This window comes from Strix uralensis, chromosome 1, assembly GCF_047716275.1.
Source record: "Strix uralensis isolate ZFMK-TIS-50842 chromosome 1, bStrUra1, whole genome shotgun sequence".
In the NCBI taxonomy this organism is placed as follows: Eukaryota; Metazoa; Chordata; class Aves; order Strigiformes; family Strigidae; genus Strix; species Strix uralensis.
This window is the reverse complement of record NC_133972.1, coordinates 23,105,649-23,131,641: the sequence shown is the minus strand read 5'-3', so window position 1 is coordinate 23,131,641 and position 25,993 is coordinate 23,105,649. Positions and strand designations below refer to the sequence as shown.

The window sequence follows — 25,993 nt, the reverse complement described above, 5'->3', positions numbered from 1 at the left end:
CTAAACTTCAAAAAGCTTGAGAAGCATATGCTGTGCAGTGTAACTTCCCCTCTGGTTTATATAAGCATGGTCTCAGCACAGTATCTTCAAATGCAGACATTTCCAAAACTCAGCTTTACTTTATGTACTACTGAGGACATCGACATGAAGTTGGACATCTGAAAGCAGAAGACTGTCACTGTGCTAAACTAGTGTGCCAAACACTGTGCTAGAAGATGAAGAGCCACGTTATACTAGAGTTTGGCTGTCTGAAATACGAGAGAGAATTACAGGAAACTGTATATTATAGTAAAAGTATATTCGTCTTCTATTCATATAATCATTACAAAGTGTTTACCTCTGGTTGAGCAGCAAATTCTCTAAGAAGATGTCCATTCCATACAAACCGTGGATCTGCCTGCAGCAAGAAAAAAACCAACATGCTTTTAAAGACTGTTAGTTCTGTTTAACTCAACATGAAGGCAATATCATAGTATCCATGCATTACACAAGTTTAGGTGAACGGTTGTACATGGAGATGGAACACCCCTCTTTTATCAGTACCCTTCATATCCTCAACTAGAAATCTAAAAATAAATTAAAAATAGTTAAAAGAAGAACAATTCTCTCCAGTCTCTAAGGGTGTTGCTCGACACTTCAGGCACGCTAAACCATTAATAACTGAGATGGAGTATCAGAAGAACATTCCAGTGTTTGCCCTAAGGAAACAGGGCTTGAAGAAGTTACACAAAATTGTAAGAACAGTACCAAAGTAACACTCCTAAAATGGGCAGAAGGTAAAAATGCAGGGAGTCCTGTATGCAATAATCAACAGTTCTGAGAATTGAAAGTTAAGCAATACTTGTAGTTTAAAAGATGAAAGTATTTATTTTCCACTGCATAAATGTCCTCTTCAACTTTGCATATTTCCTATTCCTAATTCACCTCAAAAGTGTCTTGAGCAGGTTGCTGAGCACATTCCAGAAAGCTACCAGATTAGTCACAAAAGCGACATTCGCTGCAGAATGTAGTGCAGGCTCTGGGGAAATGGCATAAATCTCAGCTTTAAGATGAGGCAAGCAGACAATACATCACTGATGATGAGGGTTAATTCAAACTCAGCGTTGGAACAGTCCTTTGTCTAATAGAAAACAATAAATACAACTATCTGCCAGAAACTGTTCAAATACTACTTACAGTATCTTGAACTAGTGAAAGAACATGATATGATGTTTTGGTGCCCCTATATTGGGCTGTTTCCTTCTACTGGTACTGTTTAAAAAAAATCCAAACACAAATATCAAACCAAAACACCAACACACCAACCACAGACCAGGCTCCTCTTGTAGAGGTGAGCAGGAGATGCCCAAAATTGCCACCAGCCTTTTATTAAGCCATTATACTGCAACCCCGTGAGTGTGAAATTACATTAAAATTGTTTTAACCATCTAACATCTGAATTTGTTTGAAACTGACACCTTTTATTGTACTTTGCCTTTCAAACAACCTTCTGAAGGGCCATAATTCTAAGGCAAACAAATCCTTCCGTGTCAGCAACACTCTCCCTGGCAAGAGTACTGCCAGAGCAGTATTTGATAACGCAAGATAGTCCCCAACTATAAACTGATTTTTAAATTTTTGGTTTTTTGGTTTTTGTTTGGTTTTTTGTTTGGTTGGTTTTTTTAAATCTTGGAAGACGTGTACTGCTTCCCCAGCTTAGTTTTGGTAACTATAAGACATCTTGTGACTCCACTGTCACCTCTTTGGCAAAGGAAGAAAAAGTGCTATTGACTTCCAAGGTTTCAGTATTTCAGTGCCTAGGCAGTTTAGACCTTGCTTATGCTGCACTATAGTAAGTTACTAGACTAAGGATTCTGGAACTCTGGAAGCACAATAGAATTTCAGGCTCAAATTGCATTTGGCTGCGTGATTCTGTTGTCTTTAAGACAGGAGAAACATATTAAATTCATGCTTCAAACATAAGGAATAGGTGTAGTTTAGACAGAATACAACATTCCAAGGCCAACTCACAGTTCTGTTCCACATTATCCTGGAAGAGAATGCAAAGTCAAGTGCCATTTATTCCACTTTGGGGTTGTTTCTTTTTTCCCCTCTGATTCTAGGTCAGAGAACTGACTCGCTTTCTCTTATTTTTCCTGCTTAGTTCCTTCTTGTTGCAATTTTAAGTGTTCAATATTAAAATCAGAGGCAAAACTTTCATTTATTTTGATTTTTAGAATTCCATTTAAAGCAGACTGCAGAAAGTACTTCTAACTGCCTGATCTAGAAGTCTGACATCACATTGGAACAGATTTCTAGAACGACATGTTGCTCACAAGCTATGAGACTTAAGGAAGGATGGACTAGTATGCTCAGCTGCAACCCCTAACAGTTTCGATGAAATGCTGCAGTGCTGAACAAACTTGTGTACTGAAGCATTACAGACCAGCAACTTCCACCCTTATTCTAAGCATTCTACGAAGCAAACTCAGCTGTAATCTGAGTCAGAATACCTTGTACGCTTGCTCCTTTTACCTCTTGCTGTTGACTTCTTACTCCAGAGAACTACCCCAGTACAACTCAATTGAAAAGATCACAGATATAGTCTAGTTACACAGTTTAGCAACACAGTGCTATTTTTTGCTAGTTCAATTATAAGGATTTGCATCTAAGCAACATGTAAATCTGTTTCACTAGTTTAAATTAACAATGAAAATAGTAAAGCCATTTTTAGTTTATCAGAGGACCATAAATGCTTTAACAGTATCTTCTACCATTTAGCATTCTAATTCACTGTAAAAAAACAAAGAAGGTTTAAGATCAAGTGTAAGGGGATCATGGATTTCAGCAATGTCATCCTAAACTTTATGTAAAGTTTCCTTTAGTTTGTGATAGTTTGTTTTAACATAATTTAAACATCAGCTGCAGAACATTAAGCCATGCAGAACTGACTGACAATGTCTGAGACACAGACAATAAGAAAAATTAAACCCTTACCCTCTCTAGAAGGCTCATTTCCTGGAATTCTGGGCTTGTGTTGGCTAACCGTTGCAGAGTGTGTGTTAGGTCGTACGTTGTTGAGAAGTAAAATCCATCCACACTTAAGACATGATTAAGCATTGATAAAAATACTTTATTGTCCTGCAACTGTTGAGATGAGAAAAAAGGACTGAGCAGCTCTCGTTTATTACCAAAATACCTTATTCTTGTAAGATACCACTACTTTTTGAAGTGATGAGATGAACTTTGCTAGTGCTCTAGCAACACATGACATCATCCAGAGATTACCATACATGAGATTGTAATTTTGATACCAGTTCACTAATAACTTACAACTAGCACACTGCAAGCAAATTCTGCAGGGAACAGTATTCTTATGAGGTAGATAGCTATTGATATTAAACTAGTATTAGCATCTTCAAGCAAAAAGAAAGCCATTAGCTTCCCTGAAAACCATTCAGTCAAAAACATAAGACAAAATGAAAGAAAGATAGGATATATAGGATATAAAAGAAAGGATATAATTTACTGTCAGGATTACCCCAATAGCTGATCTGTGTTCTGGTTCAAGTTTTGATTAACCTCATTCCTTTCCCGAAAGAGGATCAGATTCCCTTTCAGCTCCACTGGTTAGACACCCTTATCTACTCTTTATCAACCAACTCATCTGTTCTAAAAAAAATCTTCATACTTTCCCTCCCTCAAAAAAAAAAACAAACCAATTCTTTCCTGCTGGGTAATTATGTAATAGAACAACCCCATAAATTAAGCAAGACAGATAATGAGATGACAGCAAGGCAGCTTATTGTAGGAGCTATCAGAATAGTAAAGCTGTGAGAAAGACGTTAAGAGTGTACCATCTTAAAACTGGAAAAAATGCACAATATGCAGCTCAAACTCCAGGGATGATATTTTAAGTTGCACAATGTGAGTTTGTTATCTTGAATGACATAACTTTAGATACATCTATCCCAAATATTACATCAATTATAGTAGCCTGAACAAATCAAAGAAAAAAGTATAGTTCAAAGAGCTTAGAAAGGATTTTTCATAGTTTCAGAGTAGGTCCTGTGGCAATGGACATTAACATAACATTCCCCCACACTCCCCTAATCAATCCACCTACCTGAATATCAGTTAAGTGCAGCATGGTCTTTTTGTAGGAGAGGATGTCAAAGTCTGTTGCTTTCCAGATTGCATGACTGAAAATCTCACCTACTTTTTTCTTTTTTGTTATTACAATAAGATACGTGCCTGTAAATCAGAAAGAGAAAAGTTTAAAAAAAACAAAACCAGATGCACCTATTAAGAAAAGCAACCGATAACCGTATTAGAAAACTGAAACCAAGAGGGAAGAGTGAGGTTTCTTCAAGTTACACCTAGGACTTTATGTTCTTAACAGTAAGAGGCTGGAGCAGAAAGAAGCAAAAGGCGCTTGCTAAGCTACTCACTTCTCTGTGCTCACAGATCTTGAGCTACTCATTAAGTTTAAGGAATTTTAAAAAATGCACAAGATAAGTGTTTGCTACTCTTACTTCAGACCAGACAGTCTGAAAGTCTTTAGGCTTGCAAATGCAGAAAAAGGCCAAATGGTCTTGAATGTGGTTTGGAAAGCACAAAGCATGTCTGAAATACACAAAAGGCAGCATCCTTCAGAGTCCAAAAAGCCTATTAATCTCAACAAAAAAAAAAAAATTATCCTAACAGGTTCAAAACGGAGCAAAGAAAAGAGGGCTTCTTTTAATAATTTAAGACGGGAAGTTTGCTGTTTTCCTGGTTGCATAAGTAACAAAGCAAAAAAACATAATCATGACAGTTCACCCAAAGCAATTAATTTACACTTGTGTTAAACACAGCATAGCCTTATTTCTAAGCCTATATTTCAGCACCATCTTGTTTTTGAAGAAAAAGGTTACTTTATTAAATTGGATAAAAATGTCCCATCATCTGTATCTTATAACCACTAAATGCTTCCTTACAACTTCAATAGAGCAAAACAATGAGCAGGCCATGCAGAAGCACAGAACGACAAATCTAGTACATTTTGGTACTAAAGTATTCAAAGAAGTATAAATGTCAGAGCAGAAACAGTTCACACTGTGTGCACTAAGTTTACTCATTATTTGTATTTACAATTATACCTAGATACACACCAAGTTTTAAGGACAGGTGAATTATTATATCAGGTATCTAGTCTATATAGTTAGTCAAAGAACAGGTATCACACTTTTTTTCACCTCTGCAGCTCTAGTGTTATAGCTTTTATTTGGGTGGAATATTCAAGCACTTAAGAATGCTTTAGCATGTTTTCATCTCAGGTTATAAGTACTGCTTTTGGTTTGTATGTCAGAAGCATCCAGATACCTTATAAAACCAGCACACTACATCTACAACTATGCCACAAAGATGCTGCACAGATATGTTTAATCTGACATGAATTTTCATTGTTGTCTTTTCTTATCTGAATGTGCAACCTTCTGTTTGAGATTTCAGAGCTTCAGATATTAGTTCAGCCATTTTTTCCCCCTTAATACTGTAATAGGCAAAGAATATGCTTGTTAAAGATGCTGCTGGCTAGACATGGAACCAGTATTACAGTTAACAGGTAACAGTAAACTACCTAACAGCATTTAGCTAAACATTTACTTTAACTGATACCACCTTTAGTTTGACAGCTGTATAACAATCAGTGTAAAGCTTTGTGGGGTGGAAAGAAAAAAAACAGGCTATTAAAAGAAGTTACACACTTCTACATTTTATATAATATTCAGATTAATGGAAGTCATTACCGAGCCTGTAAGTTGTGAAAATTCCCCTTTGGGGCAGTTCAGTTTTCAAACAGTCAGGGTTTGTCAAGTACCTAAGACACAGGAATCCATTACATTGCTCTTACTCTGCAAGATCTACACTTCCTTAGAATATGAGCATATAAAGTTCAGTAGTTTAAGATCCTGTCAGAAGTTACTACATTTAACACTATAATACTTTGCTTTTGTTGAGAATACTGCAACGGGTGAACTTAAATCCCTTCTACGTATGGAGACTTTTATTCAGTATGCATGCTCCTTATTACATCATTTTTCAGACTACTTTAGTCTCAACCTCTAATAAAGTCTACCCACAAAAGATCTTTTGAATAGCGACACTTACTTTCCTGAAAGCTTAGACTTTATGCATCAGGTTTACTTGTGGCAGAGACTGTTTAGATCTGAACACTACTGAGAAACTTAGAAAAAGCAGACAGCTTATTCTTACCTTAGCCTACAATTCCCTAAATTTAGAATTGTTTCAGTCTGTCCTTTTTCTTTTAATGTTGAATTTTCTTTGTATTTGTAGGATAGTTGGAACACATTACTTGAACAACTGCATCCACTAGTCTACCAACCCATCACTCTCAATTATTTGTGTACCAAGATTGACTTCCAAGATTGATTTAAAGCCAAACTTCGCAACCCAGTATTTGACTGTTGTAACAAATCCTGCAGCTAAGATTAAAACAGTTATGAAGAGTAAGTAGATGAAGGTCTTTGCATGCATTTGAAATGTATTCCTTAAAACTCAACAAGCTGTCAGTTAACCCTACCTTTAGAGCAGCTACAGGTTTAAGAGGTACATGAACATTCACGAACTATATTTGGATACCTCCATCCTCTAGCAGCCACAAGGAAAGCCCATTATACTGATGACAGTGTAACCTCAGATACTTGCAAATACTATTTTTGTCTTTAAAGCTTTTTTAGCATTACATTTTGCCAAAGTATCTTTAAGGAGCACAGTTCTGTTTTCCTTACCTGCCACCAAGCGGATTGTTCCCAAAATACCATATATAGGCCTTGTAACAGCTGAAGGGGGAACATCTTTCTTAACTGAAAAGCAAAAGGAAAACATCAAAATTTCAGACTGCTTCTTTCATGATTATATTGGAAAACTACTAAACTAGGTTTGTCAAAGCTTCTTGGTCAAATCTCAAGTTTTGCTAGTCTTAAGATGCGATGCATCAGAATTTCAAGGCCTGATGGGGGGCAGGGGGGGAGGATGTGGAAGCATTCTAATCAATTTATCATGTTTAATCCAAATGGTCATTCAATTGAATACATTCAAGCTCATTCACATGATAGTAGCAAGTAGACTCCTCAATAATATAGTCATGCCAGCTTCCAGAAGCTTTTTGTTTTGAGGCCATCAAGGCATCAAGAACAAAATGTAAATGCCTGTGCCTCCCACTTCTGACTGCTTCTTCTAAGTCTCAGTCTACTTCCATTTCAGGAGACCTAGTTTACTTTTTGGTCTATCTCTGCAAAACAACAAACAGCAGCACAGATTATAGCAAGGGATACAGTATTCCTAACAACATACCAAGAGATCCAAAAGGTATCCAAATATCAATTAGAAGTCTTAGCACGCTAAACTTTCATCTACCCACATTTTTAGAATAACTGAAGGGATATTAGAGAAGTTTAAAAAAACCCCAAAAACTGATACACCCACACCAGAGTTAGGCATTCTCCCAGAGCTTGGAGAAAGAGAAGGGTAATGCTTGAATTTTCCTTTGCTTTAAACACCTTGCAGGTTCCTCTGATAAAACACCAGTAATGAGAACAGGTGTATACTAATAAAAGACTTGAGACAGCTATCTTTACAGTTTTGAAGGAGAAATTGGAGTATTATACTACAACACCGAAAGTATCAGTGGGATGGACATACTGCTCTTACATGAAGTATGCAAGAGGCCTAATAATAGAAAGCAAATGACTGCTTTTATATTAATATTACTGTAGCATTTCTGTCTGTTTAGAGATTAGTAATACTGCGGTACAAACTCCTGAAGTATCAGAAGGGAAGTCACCCATTGCCTTCATTTCATGTTGTCATTTAATGCAAGCTCTTTGTTTTTATGTATTAAGTTTCACATTCTTAAAAAAAATTAAACTAAAATTTTGAAGATGTCAGCATCAGCATGCTTAAGACTACTTGCACTGATATTTGAATCCAGATTTGAAACACAGGTCTAAATCTACAGTGAGGGTTTTCTACTGTTGTTTCTAGAGGCTTTATGAAAATTCAGGTTTCAGTATTATATAAAAGCACTGAGACAATTCAGCAAAAGCTGCAGAAGCCCAGTGTTCAACCCTTCCCATGTTTGATCTTGGACTTGTAGCAGCAATCCCAACTAGCTTGGATGAGTTTTTACTGTTGTGATGGGCAGTCTTACCAAAAAGAGGCAAGCACTATCACCCTGGTTACCTACAGCAAAAAAGCATTTCAAAGTAAGTTCTTTGCAGAACAGAACACAAAGCACTATTTTAAAACAGCAACTAAAGATAAAAACAATTCTCCTAGTATCAATTTAAAGTTCTGAAGATCTTCCGGGAGTGCCAAGAGCAAAAACGACAAAAAGGACAAAGAAGCCTATACTGAGAAATACTGGTGAGGAGAGTACCTGTAAGAGTGACTTCTGTGGAGACTCTATCAATAGCAAGCACATCATCTGCTCCATCATCACAAGCTTCCACATAGAACTTCTCTGGTGTTATATGCCTTCAAGAGAATGGATAGGGAAAAAGGAATTTGTTTAGCAACATTTACTTTGGGCTTGTTTATTTTTCATCACCTGAAGACAGAGCAAGCAATTTTAAACCTTGTTTCAGCTGCAAAAACCAAAAATTCTCACTGGATTACTTCCCAACAGCCACTGATATTGACAGCACAAAAAAAAAGCAAGTCAAGCTACTCAGTTACTGCAAAATCCACTGCTTGTTTAATAATCTTAATTCTTGTTTATTACTGGAAGTTAAAGAGATGAAAGTGAGTTTGTGTACACAGTGGTCCACTAATTCATGGAAGCTTGAACTATGACACTTAGAAGTCTGATAAGCCAAAACCAAACTTCAAAATTAGAAGCTTTTTAACCAAACACTTTTTAGTATATCAGAAACTGAAGTACCACGTCCCTGATGCAAGTCTAATAAACACAAAAATAATGTCCAGTGATAAAAAACACCTGTTTCACATTAGTGTGTTATAAGTATTGTAAGTATCTTCTGGAAACAACACAGGAAAAAAATGGAAAACTTGGAAGTGGCACACTCGTTTATTGAAGCAGGTGTCTCAATATTACCGTTCCCCAGATTTATTAGCCAGGTCTGTGTGACATGCACAGGGTAACCTGTATCCTCTCCATCGGACACACCAGACAAATCACACACTGACATCCTGTTTGAAACTCACAGCTATCTTTCCCTTCAGAAAAACTGCACGTAGTACAATGCTGGCTATAAAATTTAACATAATTTTCATAAATATTCCTTAAAAATACACCTGTTGAGATACTTGCCAGAAGCCTGTGCTATATTGCACAACAAGAGTTACACAGAAATGACTTGTAGCTGTATATAGAAAATGGTACACAAACACCCCCCACCCCCCCCTTGAACTAGTGTTCTTAACTCTCAATGATTTTTCTTAGTTTAAGGCCTGACAAGACCAGGAGTCAGAGTTTTAAACATCTTGCTCTGGAAACTTATTCTACAGGACAGATATTTTTAGGCTCCTTCTCTCTAAATAGATCTTGCATTTCTTCATATCTTTTGTATTTTTATTTTTTTTAATCCTTCAGAAAGCTGAATCAGAATCCTAATCTAGATCAGAAGAGCCCTTTGAAAGAGGTCTTCTAAACCTCTTTTAATGTGTCTAACACCCCACCTTCCACCCACTAAAAGCAGGGCCAACTTCAAAGTTTATCCAACTTCAAAGTTAAACCCTGTTCCTTAGGGTGTGTTTTGACCCTCCCCAAGGATGGTGATTCTACAACCCCTCTGGGCAATTAGAGGAAAGCCAAAGGAGACCAAATGCTTAAACAAACTGGAAAAAAACCCCACAACCACATAACACAAAGTGTAAAGCAATCAGTAGTTAACTGTTCATCATGCAATTTTACCTCTTTAAGGGAAAATTAGTCTATGGGTCCTAAAATGGGAAACACATCAACAGTATTCCCTTTGTAAATGAGCCTTCTTAATCTTTCATGTACATGTATGAAAGCTTTATCTTTGAAATTAAAAACATCAGAGTAAGAAATCCAAACGTGCAGTTTGTTGAACAGTGAAGACTTAAACCCCCTTCTTTGCTGTTTTTGATGAAGTGCAGATGTGCACCCTGGCTTTTTAAGGGGGGTTCATAGCAATAATGGGAGCCATTTTTACAGTGAAGAGCGAACAAGCTTACACAGAACAGGCAAGACAAGCTTAAGGACATTTATAAGCCCTCAATTTGTTAAAGATTTTAAAAATAAGTCAGGATACACTGTTTAAGGTGCAGTCAAAAACCTATTGCTAGTAGTAGGCATTTTTTCCACAAGAAAAAGCTGCAGTTACTTAACTTCTGTTGGTTTAGTTGAACAGTCAGCTTTACCCAGGAGGCCAGCTGACACACAAGACTCCAGCTAAAAAAGCTGGGGAAAAGACACAGCAAAGTTTAATATTGGACCTGTTACGCCTTTAACACAGATGCTTATGCACTCTTACTCATCTGACTATCTTAAGCCAAATAAGTTGAAAAAAATCTTTTAACATAGCAGGTTGTAAAATAGTGTCCAAAGTAGTGAGAACGACAGTTTCAGTTTTTGAATATTCTGTATAAAGAACACAACATAGACAAGACACCTACACTGACTGTACAGAGCACAGCTGAGCATTTCTATCCATGATCAGTATTTTTAAAACCTGTTCTTTTCATTACAAAGTGCAACATGGCCATGACTATTCTACAGTCTCAACGCTGAGATTCACTCACATATTAGTTAAAGCCCCTTTTCAAACAACTGAGAAATATCTTACAGGTGTAGAGTATTTGCCATATAAACAAATTTTCTTATTACTACACTCAAGAATAATATTTTTCCCCCTGAAGAACATGAAGTCTTTTACTCTCATCACCCACGAGTTAGGAAAAATGAGAGAATTAAAGCTGCCAGTGCAAATTACGCCTGGTCTCTCAATGCGTCATATGCCCTGCTTCACGAGACCAGCCCTTGACATTTCTCTCTCTCTCAAATCCTAGCCCATATTTTGTCTCCTAACATTGCCCTTTTAACATTTATTTTATCACCTTTATCTCCTCTTACACAATGCCTGTACATTTCTAACTTTAAACTATGTTTTACCCTCAACGCAAACAAAAAAAAGAAAAACCTTGCAATCAAAATCCTCCTTCCCACAGTCCTCTCCAAGACCAGATTTGGTGACAAAAGTGTCATGGAGAACTCAAGACAAGTGATCCCTGTTTCAGTTCAAAGGACCAAACTGGCTCTAGGCTTCAGCAGCTTGCAGCACACTGGAACAGTTTTGTCACTGACTGTTTTGGAGCTCTGGGTACTTTTGGTTTGGAGGTCTTTTGGGGGAGGGGGGGGCGGGCCCAGAGGAAATCAAGTTGCCAGTATGAAGCTGAGAGAACTTAAACAAATACTCCTCTTCGGGATCACCATTTAAAAACCACCTAAAATACAACTGCAGGACACAAACTGAAAAGCCTAGTGTCCTGCAAAGTGTTAAATCCTCGCTTTAGAAGTGGGAGAATTAGTGCTCTTCAAAGTTTTTAACAGAAAGATGATAGTCCTTGCTTTGTTTGTGTAAATAGTTGAAAGTTTTCTAAAATAAATATAGTTGCAAAAGACGCCAGGACTCAAAGAGGTTTCAGCCCAAATGCTGATTTACAAACTTACCAATTACCAGAACTAGACTAGTAGTCTCATTCTCATTTAGATGACCTTTTCAATAGGAAGACTGCTATAACTAAGATGATTGCCTCTCACTTCTCTTTCAGGAAGGAAGCTGATGCACACTGCATGCAAGAACGGTGTTTTTCCAGAGACTCTATTCAGAACCAAGTCTGTATGTATATCACAAGCTTAGATAACACACATGCTTATTTTACTGATCTGAGAAGCAGATATTAAGTGCTGAAAGAGGGATCATTCACAATGACTAGGAATCTGCAGTCAGATTCATTCTATTCTTATAATGAAATAAGGAACAGATCAAAGTCTAAGTGTTATCAAAAATAATAAAGAAAACAGTATTTTCCAGAAGCCCATAATGTCTATAGTCACTTTTGAAACTAGTTTTCATACGCCAAGCCTTATTCTGCTTTTGTATGACCTTCATATTTGACACTGCAGCACGGCCACAGCACAGCTGGAGAAGAGCCTTCTTGGCTATGCTGTTATTCCTGTCTACAACCATCCAAAACATTAAGAACTCTTAACAGCAATATCTCGCTTCCATTACATCTTAACACATAAAATCTTCACAAAATTTTTCTTCTCATTTACTTATTTTTTAATACAAAAAACACTCTGACCACCATTATCACGGACTATTTCTCTGTGTTGCTAAAGAACAAAGGGAGTCATAAATGGAAATATTTGACATTAATAGTGTAATTCATGATACTCAAGAGAAGGAAAGGTATTGAAAAACTGCAACCACCAAATTCATGTTTCAAATATTACTAAAGGTGACTTGGATCTCATTTTGAAAATCTTGTCCAGCAAACTGTGTGGATTGCTGCCAAGACATAAAGCAACTCACTCAGATTTAATTCCTACCATTCAAAGTTAAGGAAAAAAAAAATGTTGATCCCCAACATAACAGAAGAATAAAGCAACCCAAACCGCTGCTTGCTTACACCAAGTGTAAAGTTGGTTTCATTTACAGTTAAGTGAGACAGGGTTTATTTGTATATTTGTTGTGAAGTTTCACTTCATTAGTTATAAAGCAGTGCTGTATATCATGAAGATGATGCAGAGTTTGCAACCCCACTTTAATTAGGTTGATCTCACAGACAAGAATATTTCTGTGTTCAGATACAGCACGAAAGAGGACCCATCATGCTCTAATGGCAACTAAAGATAGTACTTCACTCAATACCACTTAAGCCTTCTAGGCCTCCACAGCCAAACCCCTACTTCAGTAATTGATTATTTCACCATAAATACTTAACATTGCTCTAATGCAGGAAACTCTTTGATGTCAGCCTCTAAATACTGAAATAAAGCAAGCCAAAAGCACATCCTGTACCACCCAGTAACGCATTTGCTGTACTCAGGATACCAAAGTGGTCTGCAGTGGTATATAGGAAAGATGTTACTATAGAACAGAGTCCCAGCAGAGCGTTAAGTAACAGCGCTAACACTCTGATGGTTTCCACACTCCAGAGATTCCAGATTTTCTAGGTGAGCAGGTGTGCTAATTATACGTCTACAGTAAGTATTACTCCTCAAACAGAAACAGCTCAAGGAACTGGAGCATCTCCCATGGAGCAGTAGTTGTTGCAGGCAGAAGAAAGGGAGTATAATCCCAGGATTAAAAAAGTCACTAATGGAAATACCATTTAAAAACAAAAAAGGCATGTATTGAAGGCATAGCTTTATAATGACTATTTCCAGCTAAGTTTCACTTCAGATGACAAATAATTTACTGCCTAAGTTAATGCTCTCTTCAACCAGCACCCCTGAGCTTCACTGTGACAGCCACTTATATTAAGCAGGAAAAAGGGATGTGTAGCTGTTCTTCCTAGAAGTATTATCCAAACTCTGAAAACTCTGTTTAGAAAACAAGCAAAAAAAAAAAAACCGCCAAAGACAAGATACACTTCTGGACCTCTCCTCAAATACACACAGGTGGAAGGCACTGTGTTCAAGTGTGGTAGCTACTAATGGCTGACAAGTACTCCCACAAAGCATGCAGGTGTAACTGTGGGCAGGAGTTGTTAAATTTGAAACACAGCTAGTGTCAGAGACCCACAGGATACTGAGAAGGCTATCAGCAAGATCAGTCTTCACTCAGGCACAAAGGAGAAAAAAAAAAATAATTTTAAGTGAGCCTAAACAACAGCCAGGATTCTCTCTATTCTGCAGGCAGTTTTGTCACTTTCTATTGATTAGCTGGACTGGGAGATTCACCACCATCCGCTAGCTTGCTACCTGCAATAGCTGTTTGAATTTTACAATTTATTCCTAAGGCTACGAGAGGAAGTTAAATAAGTATGGCAGTGACACAGATGACACAACTATGGATAGCAGTTTTCCAGTTAGCTGTTCTCCCCAGTAACTGCTGGTGTAACTCAACTAGTTCCAATGGTAGCACAGATGCTAGACATCAGCGTTTTCACCAGTATCACCCGAAGTTGACTGATGACACTGGTCAAGGCACAAAGGGTTTGATAACACGAGAAACACAAGAGAGGTCTGCGTTCAGAGCTAAAACCTGCGATTGCACATACAGAAGGGACCCTGCAGAGCACTAGAATCAGTGAAGTTCCATACAGAGCCACTGAACTACCCAGAAGTACAGTTGCTGAATCTGACCTTTTCATAGTAAGAATGAATAGTCAGTTTAAAAAACCCAAAACACTCTTACCACTAAATCCCCAAACTGAAGTCTAGTCTGGATTTCTCAGAACATTCTCCTTTGACCTTGCCAACCTAGTAAGCTTGGCTCATCACCCAAGTTATGGCCCTGTATCTTAAAATGCTTGGTAGAAAGTCTGCAGCCATTACCACAACTTGGTGTAATAACAGGAAAAAAGGCCGTTTCTCAGAACACAAAACAATTCTGTTTTCAAGTTCATGAAAAAATTAATGAAACTACATTTCATACTTATCTGCATTTGAGACAGCCTTGTTCTAAAATGATCAAAACCTACTCTTAGTTAAGATTAAATGAGAGAATTCTTTACTAGCCTGTATCCAGAATGGTGCTTTTACTAAAAAAAAAAAAACCTCCCAGTAAGAACAACTGTGTACTACAAGTCACACAACGGCTACTCATACAACTCACCTTTTCTCCTCTGCAGACAAAAAGATCACAAGTTCAGCTTAAAGAAAGACAAATACTGTTTAGGTGACAAGAGGAAAAAAAAAGTGCGAAATAAACAAGTCTTTCAGCTGTCACTGATAATCTTACTCTTCAGTAATACTCAATTATCTCTAGTGTCTGTGTACCCTCACATAGCTACCTAATCGAAATAAAGAAAGAAGCCCAGTGATTTTTAAACACATAACAGCATCATGATAAACTGTCTATGCAGATCTATAAGATCTAAGTACGTTTGCTCAGAATCCAAAAGATGACTGCCAAATGAGATTTAGCAGAACATTAAGTACAGTTAAATCAGGCTTAAACAAAAAAATCACTTTCAGATACTGCTGCCTGAAAATGGCATCAGTAACTCAATTATAGAGTTTCAAGCTAATATTTAGAGGTCGAAAGCCTGGGAACGCCTTTAGGACACACAAGGACATTTTGCTGTTGGCTTCAGACAGCCCTGGAGAGTCTCATGCTCAGAGTCATTTCTTCAGGAGTTTCAACCAGCCAGCGTGAGGGCTTATAATGGAAATGTCACTTCAGTTTTAACTTTGTATTGCTTCGCTTACGCAACTTCTTTTGCTGTATAAAAGGCAGCAAGCAAACATCTGGTATATTCAAGTTCAAAGGGTTACATTCCCCCCCAAAACCTTTGTTTTAATGAAAAAAATTACACCAGTATGTTAGAAGAGTTTATTTGAAAAGTCACAGCAGGCACTACACAGGAGAGCGCCAAAAGTTCAAAATCATCAACTGCCCTCAAAACCATACCACGAAACCCCCCCAGTGTGCCATAACAGACTGATGGGTACGCCCGCTTAAGGAACCTTCTGCTGGCGAGTAACAGGGCACACCCAGAGCTCCTCACGAGCATCAGCACCCGAGTTCCTACGAGAGTCGCCACCGGGAGAGCGGAAGGCAGCCCGGGCGGCCCCGCTCCGCGGCTCGCCTGTCGCGACACGACCTGCACGCGTGAGCCCTCCTCCGTATGCGAGAGGGAAAGGAGACGGACGGGCGAAGCGCCGGCAGCGCTCCTACCCGCGGCCGCGCTACCGGATGGGCGGCGAAAGGGACCTGAACCCCCGGCCAAAGTCCTCCTCCTTCTCGCCCCGGGCTGCCGCACGCAGTCGCCGCCTCGGGCCAAGCCGGTCGCGTCGACCCAGGAAGCGCGGGAGAGGCGGCCAGCCCGGCACAGCCCGGCACAGCCCGGCGGCGGCCCCGGGGCGGGGACGGGACGCCGGGGCACCCGCGCAGCGGCGGCCGAGAGCGGCAGCGAGCCGCCGCCAGCCGCAGGGCTGCCCGGAGCGCGGCGGGACGCCGCCGGCCCCTGAGGGGCGGGCGAGACGAGCGGGGACAGGCGACCGTTGCCCCAGCGGCCGGCCCCTCCCCACCCCTCCGGCAGGGCCGCCGGCGGCAGGTGACAGAGCCGCCCCCCCCCCCCCCCCGGCGGGTCACTCACAGCTTCAGGCTGGCGTAGGCCGCCGCTGCCGTCGTTCCTGCCGCCGCCGCCATTCGTTCCCCTCCGGCTGTCTCCGGCCGCCGCCGGCTCCGCTCCGCGTCGCTCTGGCCCCCTCCGGCCCGGCCGCTCCCTCCCTGCCAGACTGACGCGTCCCCCGGCCTGGCGGGACGGGACCCCGCGCGGGACAAACCTCCTCCTCGGGCGCGTGAGCGAGCGCCACAGGGCGGGGCACCGCCCACGGAGGAAGGGGGAGGGCCTGGGGCCGCCTCTCCGGCCCCACCATTGGCTGATCCGCCGCACTCTGACCCCGCCCCGGGAGCGGCGGAGGCGGCCGGACGAAACCGGTGGGGATTGGCCAGCGCACGGGTGGGCCGGCAAGCCACGCCCCAGAGGAGCCGCTGGGAGGGGCTTCGGCGGGAAGGTCGCGTTGGATTGGCTGCCCTGCGACCCGGGGCCCCGCCCCCGCGCGAGTCTGTGGTGAAGTGCGTGTGGGCAGAAGAAACATTGCGAGCAGGGCCAGTGGCGCAATGGATAACGCGTCTGACTACGGATCAGAAGATTCTAGGTTCGACTCCTGGCTGGCTCGGCGGCTCATTTTTTTCTCCTCAGCCTCCTCCTCTTACCTTTTTCCCCTTCTGGACTCCAGCCCGAGGGTGCTGCCTGTATCCCCTCCACTCCTAGGCAGCCCCCCCACTCCTGCACAGACCCAGCGCGGCCACCCTCATGGCCTCCAACATGGGGGTCCACCAGGCACAGGGGCCTCCAAAGCACCCCCAGGTTGGGTGGTGTTACAGGCTCATGCCCTTGGCAGCCCCCCACCACAGGCACCACCTCGGGGACAGCTGCTGCAGGGCATGCTGGTCGCCACCTGGGCACCCTGTCTGGGCTGGGGGGCGGGAGCCCAGGTTTGGGGCTTTGGCATGGAGCAGACCTGGGGTACCTCCTGGTCAATCTCCCACTGGATCTGGCCCTTGGGTATCATCCCCCAGTTTTGGGCAGCTTCTTGCCTTGAGGAGGGGAAACCCCAAAGTATAATTACAGGTAATCCTCCTATTTATTTGCTTCATTTTAGCTGATAGCTCCATGCTGCTGTGGTGCTGCTCGGCCAGCAGTACTTCAGCATCCCATCTGCAAACAGGAGGCATCATGGTCACTGATAGCAGTGAAGTCTATGGGGGGCACCATGTGGCCACCTGTCTCCCAGAGACACAGGAATTCTCCCCAAAACCCTCTAAGCAACCCAGCTCCACCAACATTGCAAAGGACATCCCCATGCTGGGACCGGAGCCTGCTCCTGCCCGTAGCACATCCCTCCCCAGCTGCTCACCCTGGGACACGAGTCTCCCCAGAGGGATGCCTGACCAGGATGGCCTCAAATGGGGCTGAAGAAAATACCAGCTGCTGGTGAAGGACTGGAAATCCCCAGTGGAACACACTGAGGAGATTCCCCCCACCACTCCCTGCTTCAGCCACTGATGTGGGGGGACAGGAGGAAGGCAGAGGCTGGAAAACCATCATCTCACAGTATAACTCCCTCCCCATGGACTCTGGGCAATGATAATCATTGTAATTTTAGGAAAAACTTGACACTGAGCATTACTTTACAATATTGTCTTTAATCACAACAGGCCAGCAGCTTTGCTCCCACTGCTGGCCTTCATTCTTCATAAATATTTAACAGCACAGAAGAAAAGAGGGCTGTGTTCACAGGTGGCTAAGGTTAGTTATACCAGCACAAATCCTAAAATACTCTCTCCCGGAGTTGAGCGTTGAAGGAAACATAAAGAAAATAATTAGTACCATTCAGTATTGTTAACCAGGCTCTAGGTTTGCCTTCTGGATACAGAAAGCCACAGCCTGCATGTGAGCACCCGGGTCCCTGTCTGGCCGTGCACCGCAGACCTGCTGCGCGGGGACAAGGGTCGGTGCCTTCGGGGGCTCTACGCCACGTATTTTCACATGGGGACAGTTTCCTCCCATCCTTCATCTTGTCTTAGCAGGCTACTGATGCATATTGCCACGCAAGCTTCTGGCTGCCCTAGAAGAAAGCAGGGTGAGGATTTTTATTGCTCAGAAAAGTTTAATTTTGCTTCTCCTTAGGAAAAGGGTGGGTGAGCAGCTCCAGGCTGCTGTCTGGGCTCACGGCAGGAAGATGTCTGCTCAGTCGGCTCCGGTAAGTTACACCTAGTGCCACTGCAGCCAGCAAGCGACGGGACACAGAAATGCAAAAGAAAAATGAACACACAAATGCTGTGCGACAAGAGAGGCAAATCCCCTCCCAGCTTCTCCCAGTGACTCAGGCACTCAGCCTCAGAGGATGGGGGAAAAGGGATGTGTATCCGGCCACAGCCCTTTCCTGTCCGCAGGTACCGACTCCAGAGATGTTTCCCCAGCGATGAAGCCTGGGTCAACTTGTCCTTACATTCATGCACAGAAAGTTGCTTAAAATGCATCTACAAACACTTGGCATAGGCACAGAGGTGTGAAAGGCAGGTCTCTCGCAGGCAGCACACGCCGCATGTCCGTGTGCACGGACACGGCAGCACACACTGCCCCAAAAGCAAACACAGAGCACGCGGCCGAGGCCAACATGGGAGAAACACGGTCCAGAGCAGCATGCACAGGTGCGCTACCCCTCAAAACCCCCTCTAATAAATATCCAGGAATACGATAAACAAAACCAAATCCTCTCCGTGCCACCTTCTCCCCTGCTCTCTGTAATCACCTGCTCCCTTTTCCCTACAGCTACTGTGTTTAAGTCACATCCTTCTTCATCCATGCACCCCCACTGCTTTAGTACATATTTTTGTTCATTGAACAAAAAACTGGCAGTCCATTTCAGCGATCATTTCAAGGCAACTTTTACACTGCCACTGATTCATCCTCAGGTATGTCTTGTCTTTAATAAAATCACTCTGTCCTTGATCCAGCACTGACCTACGCACACACATTGATTTTCATGTACATGCGCAGCCTTATTGGTTTCAGTGGGACGGCCTGTGCACTTGGAAGTTCAATGCAGATGGAGTCCTTCACGCGATTTTCTTAGCAACAGCAGCAGAGTACAAAGATGCTGCTGCATCGACCAGTAGCAGGCTAATATTCAGGTAATTTGGAGGATCAGGTCAAAGCGTTCAAGTAAGGATGGAGAGCGTGTGTCAATTTTCCTTGAAGCAAGGACCCAGTTTTGATGTTGCTCAAATAATAAAGTGGTAGAATTTCCAGGGAAGTGCAAAACAGGACTACATTCATTAGGAAGTATGCGCCTGCAATTCTCCCCAGGGCTGGGAACTCACGGGAGAGAGAGGTGGAGGTCACAGCAGAGCTTACCAACAGACCCAAATACTGAAATTCAGGGATGCCAAATATTTGCCCAGTGCTAAAAATCAGCACAAGGAGAAAGCACAGGAAGATATTTACTTTTTCCCCTCAGCAGCCAAAGACAACCCTTTCTTTTGAACAGCCAGCCAGACCCATTCCAGCTCTTATGAGCCCAGCTTCCCCCTTTAAAGGCTGCCATAGCACACCTGATGCTGATTAAATTCCACCATTTCCAGACCAAGGAGGTATTCACTTTGTAGTAAAAAGATCTACGAAAAATCATTTAAACCCTGAAAGACTGGGAAAACATTTTAAAAGACCCCAAATGAAACTCAGAAGCTGAAAAGCCACAGACCTCATCAAATACTCCTCACCACGGTGTTTGAAACTGCTGTTCCCTATGTTTAACATCAGGGCAGTTTCCTAATTCACTTTGATCACAGGTATTTCTTACACTTTAAATTACACAACAATATCTGCTTCTTCTACAGCTGGGGCATTTCCCCGGCTTTTATGCAAAAGTCCCTATTTAAATGAGTTTCTGTATTCTAAACAATAGAAATTCAAGAGCATGATCTGAACAAAAAAAATCTATTAAGCTCTGGTTCCTGAAAGCAAGTTTCAGTGAATTCACTTGAATAGCTATTTGCATTAGAGTTACTCATTACCAGCACAATGGGACTTCCAAGGGTCCCCTATCCTAAAACCAGTGAGAAGAGCACACTGAGGGAGGAATTAAGACTAACTTTTCATAGCACATTTCAGCATCTTAATAAATAAAAAGACAACAAGGTTCACATGACCAGCAAAACCCAATGCGTATCAGCCAGGAGACAGGCAGAATTTTAACATGTTTTCTAAAATTCTTCTGCAGAGGATGCACAGCTTGGCACCTCCAGCTCCAGAGCTACCTGCCTGCCTGTTCTTCCCTTTGGGGGAGCTGCCTGAAGGCAGGCTGTGCGGGGGGGAGTCAGCAGGAGGAGACACCTTCCCTGTGCAGGATGCCCGTGCCTTCCCCATCTCAGACCCACTTGCCAGGCAGCTGCAGAGCCAGGGACAAGCCAGGGACAACCAACAAGGCCTCAAGACACCCACAGCCTAGGAGAAATAATAACGATCTTAAAATAATTCAAACTCCCAAAGATAAAAGCAGCGCAAGTCAGCACACATAGGAGAGCAGGGCAATGCAGTAGATGCTTTAGCTTCAAAACCACGAACTCACACGCTCCAATAGCTTCACATTGTCATTTCTAGCTCTTCGTACATACAGGAAAGGAGAGCACTGGCACTTAATAATTTATATGGGACCTCAAAACTGAAAGTAGGGCAGCCTTCATTTCCCCAGCACTGAGGGATACGGGATGGCTGACAAGAGTAACAAGACACTGTGTGGGAGCAGAGGCCAAACTTTCCGGTGACGCAAAGGGGGGCTCCTGCGAGACAGCTTGCCACAAACAGGCTGCTCAAGGCTTTTCACAAAGGAAAATTGTCCTTCTACCCCTCTCCTTCTTTCCTGCTTATTTTGGGGTTGTGGGGAAGGCTGCAAGATTGAGACTGTAGTTTAAACTGCAGCTTAAAAAGAAAGTATCAGTCCCACTAGTGTTTTCAGACCTTTCCAAAATGAAGGCCAGAAAACATGCATGAGGGCTTGCTCTAAAAATTGAGAGCTAGCAAAAGCATGAGCCATATAGTAGCTGGTCTCTCAGAGACAGAGAAACAGATAACCAAGGTTGGTGTTTCCAGCTCACTTCCAGAAGCTACTTTGGTATCTCGCTGCCTTCGCTGCCAATGGAAGCTCAGGGAGGGAAACCACCCACCCAGGACTATCTGAATTATTTACCAGGAATATCAGCTGGTGTTATTTCCCACCTCAGTCCCTTCAGACAGTCCAAAGATCACAACCACACCTTGAAACCACCACCCCCCCCCCCACCTTGCTCCAGGCCTAGCTGCACTGCAGGACACAAGCTGATGTGATGCACCGGGGTGAGAGCACTGCAGGATCTGCCCTGGCTGTTTTGTTGCCCCCAGTCCATACTGCCTGGATACAGCACCAGTTATATTTCGTGTCGGCTCCCATCCCTTCGCTATCCAGCATTTGGAGGCTAAATTTAAGGCTCTAGGGAGATCCCACATTTGAGGTCAATTTTACCTCCTCTAAAATCACAGGTAAAACCCTCTGAAGATATATACGCCCCAGAGCCATGTATACTGCAGTGGGAAAGTCCCCCACCTAGAGCTTTTGGTCACTCACCGAGGGGCTGCACGTCCCCAGGAAAAGAGGTGCCGCAGAGCCAAGCTCCACCAAAGCTGGAGCTCTGGATGGTTTCCAGCACAGGACCGACCTCCAGCCACGCGCTGCCATCCCCATCCCGAAGAGCAGCAGCAAGAGGCGGAGGCGCTTACAGCTGGATGGGGCAGAAGGCTGGATGGTCTGTTGGCCTGATGAAACTCCCTGCCAAAACCACCAAACTCCTGAGGCTTGGGCAGTTTCAGACGTCCCCATTTCAGCCGAGGCAAGCTGATACAGACGTGTAGGAGGGTGCTATCAGGCCACTGGTCTCCATTTGTTTTATGGCAGATGCTTGTGCCTCTGTTTAATACTTAGCACAGCAACTTGCACCACTCAAAATGGAGGCCCATGGTATTTATTAGCACGGGCAGAGACAGGCAGCTTGCTGCTACACAGCACCTGTGCTGCTTCAGGTGGGTACACCAGGCAGTCTGACTACATGGTGTGAAGTTCAAGCACCTATCTAGCTACATCCATGCTACTGGAAAAAAGGTTTGGTTGAACCATAGTGGGTTCTCAGCACGGGCTCATTTCGGGAGTCCCAGCGCCACTGCTCAGCTAATTTATTGTAGTTTCTTCACTAAAAAGATCTTCAAGAATGTTATCCCATCCTCTATCAGTCAGAACCAAACAACATCTTCAGCATAGATACATGAGGATTTAACTAGTTTTCCACACAATATGTTGGAAAGGGTAGCTAAGATCCCCAGCTGCATCTAAGGCTTTAAATTAAGAGTGCTTTTTGAAACAAAAACTTTGTACCTGTACACGAGGGGCTGCACAGCTTTGGTACCTACAGAACATGCACTGCAGGCACACCTATCATATATGTAACACATACTAGGGGAGCAAATTTCTTTGACTATAAAGCGGGGGGGGTCAAAAAGAGGACGATTTGCCTTTCTGCTTTCTCAGCAGCACAGAAAGTAAGGGCCAAACTCTCTAAACCCTTGCTCAGATAAGCTGTTATTATTCATGGGAGCAAATCTGTTTATACCAACACACTCATCAGAGTACAGGTTGTGGAGCTGGACTCTAAATCCCTGTGTAACAAAGCCTTCATAACGATCTCAAGTTTGTTCCCAGACCTCTAAACAAGCACCGTTATGAAATGGCTTTGTGCTGGGTAAACACGATGGAAAGGAGCGGCCAGGCTGGAGGCTGAGCTGTGGGGACAAACTGGAAAACTCAGGCGAGTGTCTGTGTACAGAGAGCTTTTTTCCACAGCGAGCTCTGCAAGCAAGAATGAGGACAGATTTCCCCCATGTCCACACTTTCAGCATCCCGACCTTTCCTTTCCAAATATGATCCGCTATTCAGACTCTGACACAGCAGACTGGCCCCTGCGTATCATGCTGACACGCAAGCCCAGGCCCCAAGTCATCACGGTAGTTTAGCCTAGCTTGTTCCAGTTTTTTGTTCTGTTTGAAATGGGATATTGGCCTCCAGCTGCCAGCCAGCATGCCTGGTTTGTGCTTGGAGAGTTGGTGCTTTTACAGTCAGACTTGATACCAGAGTTCGGGGAATTAACTGAAAGGTCTGAATGCACCATTTTGCACAGACATCTTTCTTTTCTTTTCCTAAAGAATTAATAAAAAGAGAGAGAGTGTCTAAAAACTGGTATTAATAGACTGACGTCCTTCAGGGAATCTGATGAAATGTGCTCGTCAGGAAACACTTAGTAGACTGACGGGATGTGCCCAGCAGACAGGCAAGCCAGCCTCTGGCTTTTTAATTGTGCATGGCATGATCTGAGTTCGTAGGCATGACAGCAAATTGTGCTTTCACTGAAGAATCTTCCAAAATGAGCCAAGAGGAATCTCTGGACAGCAGAAAAAGGCACATAAAAGTAAACCAATCAGTTTAGATAACATGCCACATTCTTGGTCAAGTAGACGTGGTTTGATACAGCTGGAACTCACAAGCATACAAACTCTGGGAATTCAGCAAAAATCTCTCATATCCTTTTACAGGAACATTGCCGACTGGCGAAAAACATGCACAGGAAATCAACTGAGTGTGGGGAGAGGGAGATCATGTAACAAGTCTTCTGTCCCAGCTTTCCGATGTCAGCCACGCTGGCTAGTAGTGGTGCTGGTACACAGCTGCTGGGGTTGTGCCGTTCTCTATGTGTTTCAGATGACAGGAGTGACAAAGCAAATGTTCGTCTAGTGGATAACAGCGATGCCCATCTTCGTCGTTGAGTTCCATCCCACAGTCCTGCAAAGAGAGGCCGGGCAAATTATTAGAGAATGTGTTCATCTTCCAGTGTCAACTGGGGTCTGGCTTCCGGGAAGGTGATTTTGTGACCAGGATGGGAGACACCCAGCCAACAGCTCCTTCTTAGTAAGTCCAATATGTGCCATGACAAGGAAAGCACCTAACATAGGCATTTTGAGAGGCAGCCTTGTACAAATTTGTCTCAAGCATAAGCTTTATCTTGTGGTGAGGTGCAACCCTATGTATTTTAAACACGCTCGTGTCGTGTCTCCTTGCACTCTCAGATAGGATTCACCTCTTCACATGACATTAATTGCAGTTGTACTGATGTTAAATCAGCCTGCTGAGTCAGGGCCTCTTTTCACTGCATTATCAGTACAGTGAGAGAAGACATCTATTTATTTTAATTAACAGCGCAGAAGTATGAAGGCTCTCTGGGAAGACCTGCACAGGGACCAAACAGTGTTTAAGAGCTGGCATCTCTTGGGATATTTTTTGTGCAGTCACATCCCTTCTCCAGCCCCAATGACACATTCACTTCCCATGAGAGTGAAGGTAACCTACACCACACAGGATCAGTCATCACCTTAGCATTTTTGAACAATCTGACTTGGAAATCAGATACACTGATGCGATCTGGAGCTCAAGGCTTCTGAAAGGCAGCAATAAACCTTACTAAGTCACCGCATTTCCTTCATTAACAAATAAACTGCCAAGTTTAAAAGTGATAATTAACTCTTTGACCGTAACTTTATGGATAGCAAATGAAATTGCAGCTGAGACATTGCTGCAAATTCTGTCCTCAAACTGGAAATTTCTCAGCCACTGATAGAAAGGGTCGTGCAATGCAAGGTTTGAATTGCTCATCTACTGCCATTGGAAGGGAGGTGATTTATTTCCATCTTAAAAATAATAGTAGTTATCACTATTAAGTGCCCACTCCCTGAGAAAGCTGCTGACCTACCTCGCAGTGATAACATTCCACATGGTAATCCTTGTCCATGGACACAACCCGAATGGTCTCATCAGACCCCTGTAAGCATTCAAGCAAAAGAGAAATTACAAAGGATTACAGTGGGATCAGACACACACATTCTGTAGATTGCTTCCTGCAACAATGTGAATGTCGAGGAAATGTGTTTGGGCTGCTGGTTGGGCACCACAAATAAATCCTGCCACCTGCAGTTATTTTTACAGTAAAGCTTCATCATCGTCTGACTGCAGATATCCTCTAAAATGTAACACCAGAAATGTAAAATTCCCTCTGTTTAACAGTCACACCTATCTCAAATCACGCATTAATGATTTGGTAATTTCAATATATCACATCTCTCAGCATTTTAAATTGGTTTTGCCCAAGATTAATCTCCTCCAAGTATTAAAACGAGTTAGTCCCAGAGGGGTCACACAGAGGTCATTCATGAGTGCCACCAGCATTTACTGACATGAAGGAAAGGTACTCTGAACATAAAACTAGCAGCAGCATAATCCTGCAAGAGATACAAATGGCAGCCTGGCCCATTATCAAGCAAAAGAAGGGTCACATCTCAAGAACAGCGCATGAGCTTAGGTCAAAAGGTTGCACTCCGGAGGAAGCAAACATTTCTCCCCATCTGTAAGGACATTCGTCTTGACACAGGGTCAAGCGTGAAAGAGAGCAAGACCTGAGACAGGATGCTCCCTCCCCTGAGGGGATATGGAATAAAAGGCTCTCACCTCGGAGGGCAGAATGGGAAGTCCACATGCTGCGCACTTTGGAGCTAAAACTCTGGAAGAGCAACAAGAAATTGAAGGCAAGTTATAGATCAACACAAAAAGAGAGGCCTGTATGTTCTCGGCAATAAGATGAAAAGCTGC

The 25,993-nt window shown here is 42.8% G+C and overlaps 2 protein-coding genes and 1 non-coding gene across 5 annotated transcripts in view; 1 reads left to right on the top strand and 2 right to left on the bottom strand.

The window, feature by feature from the left end:
- Nucleotides 1-16,502, bottom strand: part of SACM1L (SAC1 like phosphatidylinositide phosphatase) — a 30,748-nt gene extending 14,246 nt beyond the window's left edge. Inside the window, exons 1-6 of one of the 2 annotated variants that reach the window (XM_074859497.1) lie at nucleotides 16,303-16,502; nucleotides 8,420-8,517; nucleotides 6,771-6,845; nucleotides 4,106-4,233; nucleotides 2,977-3,126; nucleotides 338-397 (exon numbers count right to left, since the gene is read on the bottom strand). In XM_074859497.1, coding sequence (XP_074715598.1) covers nucleotides 338-397; nucleotides 2,977-3,126; nucleotides 4,106-4,233; nucleotides 6,771-6,845; nucleotides 8,420-8,517; nucleotides 16,303-16,355 — 564 coding nt within the window. In that variant the 5' untranslated portion in view covers nucleotides 16,356-16,502. The remainder of the gene's footprint in view (nucleotides 1-337; nucleotides 398-2,976; nucleotides 3,127-4,105; nucleotides 4,234-6,770; nucleotides 6,846-8,419; nucleotides 8,518-16,302) is intronic. The other variant, XM_074859506.1, reaches the window with a different exon arrangement.
- A 313-nt stretch (nucleotides 16,503-16,815) lies between these two features.
- On the top strand, nucleotides 16,816-16,888 carry TRNAR-ACG (transfer RNA arginine (anticodon ACG)). The gene has a single exon. It is a non-coding gene; the product is annotated as a tRNA-Arg (tRNA).
- A 1,010-nt stretch (nucleotides 16,889-17,898) lies between these two features.
- The window catches only part of LIMD1 (LIM domain containing 1), a 34,831-nt gene continuing 26,736 nt past the window's right edge, over nucleotides 17,899-25,993 (bottom strand). Inside the window, exons 6-8 of one of the 2 annotated variants that reach the window (XM_074859475.1) lie at nucleotides 25,853-25,904; nucleotides 25,101-25,169; nucleotides 17,899-24,136 (exon numbers count right to left, since the gene is read on the bottom strand). In XM_074859475.1, the coding sequence (XP_074715576.1) occupies nucleotides 23,999-24,136; nucleotides 25,101-25,169; nucleotides 25,853-25,904 (259 nt within the window). In that variant the 3' untranslated portion in view covers nucleotides 17,899-23,998. The remainder of the gene's footprint in view (nucleotides 24,137-25,100; nucleotides 25,170-25,852; nucleotides 25,905-25,993) is intronic. The other variant, XM_074859484.1, reaches the window with a different exon arrangement.